This window comes from Capsaspora owczarzaki, assembly GCF_000151315.2.
Source record: "Capsaspora owczarzaki ATCC 30864 unplaced genomic scaffold supercont2.50, whole genome shotgun sequence".
Lineage (NCBI taxonomy): Eukaryota > Filasterea > Ministeriida > Capsasporidae > Capsaspora > Capsaspora owczarzaki.
Window position 1 is genome coordinate 2,149 of NW_011887341.1, and position 5,629 is coordinate 7,777.

The 5,629-nt window shown below is 52.2% G+C and overlaps 1 protein-coding gene across 1 annotated transcript; it reads left to right on the forward strand.

Moving 5' to 3' along the window:
• Positions 1 to 2,221: 2,221 nt before the first annotated feature.
• On the forward strand, positions 2,222 to 4,642 carry CAOG_09235 (hypothetical protein; the record flags this gene model as incomplete). Its single annotated transcript, XM_011272646.1, has 5 exons — positions 2,222 to 2,329; positions 2,594 to 2,690; positions 3,250 to 3,939; positions 4,028 to 4,087; positions 4,158 to 4,642. Coding segments are annotated over 5 exons (1,440 nt in total), but the record flags the coding sequence as incomplete, so codon positions are not given.
• Positions 4,643 to 5,629: the final 987 nt, after the last annotated feature.

The following is a 5,629-nucleotide window of genomic DNA, read 5'->3' on the forward strand; positions in this document are numbered from 1 at the left end:
AGTTCAACGAAATGGGCCCGTATTTGAGTCTGGCCCTTCAGTACGCCCCCGATGCCGCGGCATCGTGAAGCTCAAGTTCAAAGACAAATTTGCCGGAAGCCGTTTCCTTGGCGCACGCGCCCCACATTTGCATCGCTTCTGTCCTCCTCAAAGTCAGGTCCTCGTAAGCTCTGTTGGAAACAAGTTTATCGAACATTGGGGTCGCTATTTCTGGTGTCGCGTCCAAACTGTCGAATTTCGCCAAGCACCGAAGTCGCCAAATGGTCCAACGCGCCAAGTGGTAGAGGGTCGTCAGCAATCTGAAAGCAGGTCTGTTGCGTCGATATCCTCGTGGCAGTGTGGGGTTGTGGGCAGGTCCGAAGAGTGCATGGGCTGCCGAGGACGGCGTGCCAAGATCGTGTGCGACAACCATAACTTGCTCGACTCTAAGCCAGATGTGCTCAGCTACCGGGCATTCGTAAATCAGGTGGATCCAAGTCTCGGTGGGGCGAGCGTTTCCTCGTCGGCAGTGTGGACAAGCGTAGGTACCTAACGCTCTCTGCATCAAGGTCTCCTGCTTGGTTTTGCCCTTCTCGATGTCGGCTCTAAGCTGTTGCTCACCCGTCCACTCGGTTTGGTGTGCGATCCGCCACACCAGTGAAGCCTGCTTGCGTGTGACCAGGTTGGTGTTGAGCACAGCCTTCATTTCGCTCCAGTTCCAGTCAATGATCCTGTCCCACTCAAGCAGTGCGCGCGAGGGCTCGGGGGTGGCTGTCAAACGCTTGCGGATGGCCTTGAGTGTTGTATCCTTGTGCACGACTGGCAGTGGTGTGAGGCCTTGCCCATGAAACATCAGCACGCTCCGGTCGATCCACGCGTCAAACCCATAGCCGACAAAGTACGTATCGGTTGCCTGGGGCTTCCACCTGCCGTTGGCAAGCAGGGTTTTCTTTGCGCTGTGTGAGACCCATTTCACCGTGAGCAGCGGTCTTGTGGCGGTTAGCTTGGTCCAGAGTCTTCTTTTGTTGGTTGAAAAATTGCATTGCAATTTGGGACGACTCCTGGTAATACCTTCCAGCCCTCTTCACCAACATTTCTCCCCCCCCCTCCTCTCCGCGTCATTTCGATGACGAGTCATTTGCTGTTGTCTGTTACAGCTTGGTTCATGCTGCGCGTCCCACAAGCACCTTCTGGACACGCAGTCGCGTTTGTCCGCTTCATGGAACCCTCGCGAATCACTGGAACCGCAACTCGAATTGACTTTCGGACGAAGCCTTATGCTTCACACTGATCACCTCCCCGCCGCGACACACTCGCTATGTCATGTTGTTGGTTTGGCTATTTCAGGTTGCTAGTTGCGACCCACAGGCATTTCTAGACGCGCCTCGGCGCGTCAGCCGTTCGCGGAACCAACTTTGAAACCGCTGGAGAACCGAACTAACCACAAACCGACATCGTCGCTTCCCTGTCTCCTCCCGCCCTTCTTCAATGGATATAAATTTCCCAAGGCCTGTAGTGCACGAGCATACAGGCTCGCTAATGCTATGTCGTATGACCAGACATGGCTCTCTGCCAATTTTGTGTCTCCAAGCTCCTTACACCCATGTCCATGCTCCCGCTCCTTTCTCCGTGGTTTTTGAGCATTTTGATGCTTTTCCACTCTCTCCTCCCAATAAACTTAATACAAAAAAAAAAAGCTTGGTCCAACTCGTCGCGAGGAAGGGTGCGATGATGTTGTAGTCTGACCAGCCATGACGTCGTAGCAGAAGCATGGTGCCTTCGCTAGTGTTCTTCACTGCCAACACTTCGTGCAGCAGTGTGCCGCCAGCCCTCGTCGTTGTCGAGCACCAGGGATAGTCGTCCGGCTCCGTGACTTCCGGCAATGCGAGACCAGCCGTTTCCAACTTGACGTGCCGGGCGCCTGATCCGCCGGCGCCGCTGTGTGCGACTGGTCGACCTGCACATTAGAGCGACACTATGATTGAGAGCGAGGCAAGTGAGTGACGTGACATTGGGGTGAAGTTGAAGGGAGCTTGCGTTTGAAGACAAAACACAAATCACAACGAACCGAAAGAAAAACACAAACACGTCCACGAACATCAACTGTATCTCAACATTTCGAGTTTCGTCGTCATGATGAAACTGGAAAAAAAGAAGCAAACACGCCATAAACGACACGATGCCGACAAACAAAAATCACTTTGACTAGTCGGTTCAATCAATTTTTTTTTCAGTTTTTGCGATGGGTTCGGCTGGTTCCAAGCCCGCCTTGGTGACATCTTCTTCGCCTTCTTCAAAGCGTCAAGCAGTGGACTCTCCTGGAGGTCACGTCGACAAGCGTGTCAGAACCGTAAGTGGGCCGAGACCTGTTTTAGTGTACCCCTCTCGTCTTCTACACGAGCTCTTTCAACGAACTGGTTCTGGGGTGCGAAGGGTGAGTGAGAACACTTAGCTCTCAAAGGTGTCTCGGCAGTTGCGCGCCATTTTGTTTTCGTTTGTTTTTTCTTTTGCCGACCTGACGTGCTTGAAATTTTTCACCGCAGTGGTGCCATGCTTTGACAGCCTGTGACGATGGCAACCATTGTTCTTACCTTGTATTTTTTGTTCTCAACAGCAAAGCAACGATGAGGACGGCGATGAGGGCAACGAAACCCAGCCGGTTTTGGCGACAGCTTGGGCTTGGCTGGCTTCTATTCTGTCCAGTCGCAATGGTACGTGTGTGTGTGTGTGTGTGTGTGTGTGTGTGTGTGTGTGTGTGTGTGTGTGTGTGTGTGTGTGTGTGTGTGTGTGTGTGTGTGTGTGTGTGTGTGTGTGTGTGTGTGTGTGTGCGCTCATGAACGCATGCTGGAACAACAGGAGAGCTGAAAAGCACGCCAGCCATGATCCGCGATTCGCTCCGTGGCCTGATCACATTGGAGCGAAAGCAACCAAAAAACGTACGTTTCTAGTCGAGCTCGATGACCGAATTGTGAAGTTTGTCTAATGGTGCTGCTCTGCAGGACAGCTACACACGACTGGAGAGAACGTCCTCCTCCATCGAGGCGCTGCTGCTGAAACGGATGAAAAAGACGATCGCAAACGACACCGATCCACTTGAACATCGGTCGTTTCTTGCTGCCACAATCCCTGGTACAGGGAACTCGTGTCTGTGTGACGCGTTTGTGCATCAAATTGCCCCGGCAGCTCATCGGTACAGAGGAAACGATCTGTTGTGCTTATCCGTCTCTTTCGACGGTCCTTCCGGTTTCAACTCTGCAAACGACTGGACAGTTCTCAAGCAAGCCAATCCGGAGCACGCTCTGTCGACTCGCCTGCTGGCTGCCTACTTTGAAATTCCCCCGAGGTTTTTTCAGGACAACTTTGAACAAACTGGCAGCTTCCAGGTCGCTGCTACGCTCCAGTTCATCCAAGAGTTTGAGTACTCGGCTCGTAACGACAATCAGCAGCCCACGAGTCATGATCAACTGCCGTGGCTTGCCATCGCTGTTGACGGAATTCAACAGTTGCTTGGCTGTTCGAGCTGGCACAACGCTCAACGTCAACGTCAGTTTGCTGGACAAGACTCTCGCGTCACTCAAGGCTGCAGTGAAGCGCCCCGCAGCGCGACTCTTTGTGCTTACGCTGGCACTTTGTCCGACCACCTCACCACTGGCCTGATTGAGTCGCTCCAATCTCAAACCTCAACTTCAAGCAAGTTCAACGTGGACGAGGAGGAGGTGCCTGAACCCCAGCGCGTGGATGCAAACCTCGAGAGCCAGTTGCATCCTTCCGGTGGCATACCATGCCACATTGAGAAGGTTCTTGGTGTGATGGCAAGCGGCGCGGCGGCTAAACTCTGTCTGAATGCCCGCACGTTTATCGAGCTCGTGCACTTCTGTGCGTTCGACGCGTTCTCGATCAACCCTTCAAGTCTGGACGCCCGAACTCGCTCTTGGATTGACACAGGATGTGCTTTCGTCGGTCAGTTGGCTGGTTGTCACACTTCAAGATGCTGGACTTGACTGATTGTTGTGTTGACTCCTTCCGCCTTATTGACGACAAACAACAGCGTGCGAGAAGGACAGCAGAGGGTCGTTGCAGTTCAATTTGCCCAGCGAGTCGAAACTTGGTGAGGATTTCTGGAATTGCTTTTGTGACCTGAGAAACGACAAGTTGACGTGCTCGTTGAGTGTTTGCAGATCTTCTTTCGGGTGACGCCCCACTAAGACGTGACACGCTCGCACAAACGGTGCGCTCGGCCTACGGCCATGTCGCCGACCTTCAGCGCAAGATGGAGCATCATTTCACGCAGCGTTATCTTCCTGCAGTTGAGTGGGAGCATACTGTGGGCATCCTTTTCAACTTGCGATTGACTGTACTTGTCGCCAAAGCACTGCTGGATCAGGCTGACGTTTCGAAGCAGCTTGACGCTTCAAAACAGCTTGACGCATCAGACCAGACTGGTGCACCACAGCTGCCGGCTCACATGGACGTACCGCTGAGTCGGGTGCTACCTGGCGTCAAGTTTGGTGCGGGATGTGAGGAACTCCAACTTCGGTTGCCACTGAGCAATTGGAGGGAAGACCTGACGTGCATGACAAAGATCGACAATGATGAATGTACACTCGCGACTCACATTGAGCCGGCTATTGACTGTTGCATGCATGCTCAAGTCGTCGAGAAAGTAAGTTGCCAAACCCTACCGCCCTTTTGTGGTTTGGATCTTTACTCACGGTTGTTGTTGGCAAAATGTGATTGCAGACGAGCGGCAAAGTGCGTCCGGCAGTCCTTGGACTGCAAGTAAAGCATCACAAGTCTCGTCTCACCACCCAAGACGAGATTGAGAGGCTGGAAACAAATGCTCGGAAGGAACTCGCCAAGGAATATGTCAGGAAAAAAGACACTGTCATTCTTGTCGGAGTCATGTTGGCGTCTCGAGTGAGGATTGCAAATCCGCCACCGCTTTCGTGGGTGATGCACCGCGGCGACCTGGAGCAATTCGCTCAAGGTTTCAAGATGACAGTTCCTTGAAAACGTTCCTTGCACTGCAAGATTGCATGTCATTATCGCTCACCACACTTCTGCCGCCCTCGTAAAACGTGACAAAGCGTGAGTAGAGAGATGCTTGTTCATCAGCAATACAACATGAATGTGGAATGCTGTTGACATTGTCAAATTTGTACTGTGTGCACAAAAAGCACAAAAATTCAACTCGAGTCACGCAAAGAATCAACCAAATCAAGCAAGCTCCACTATACTATCCCGATCATTAAATTTCGACCCCCCCTCTTTTTTCACTTTTTCGCCCTCCCTGGGACCTGTGTTGCTTTCCGTCTCGCCCGCGGAATGTTCATTCATGGTACGGTGTACCAGACACATTTTAGAAGTGAAGCAGCGGGCTGGGAGTTAAGATTCGAAGCGAGAACAGACAAAAATGAAACTCAAAAAAACAGAAAAAGAGCGGATTTTTTGCCCAATTTTCACAAAGCATTACATGGCACACAAACAACGTGTCGCAGCGCCTTCGCTCCACTTCAGTACTTGGTATAACCACCATTGGCATCTATCACAGCTTGAATGCGGCGCGGCATCGATGAAATGAGATCGCGGCAGACCTCTGGCGTGAGCACTTCTTCGTAGACCGCTTGGAAGCGTTCCCACAACGCGGCCT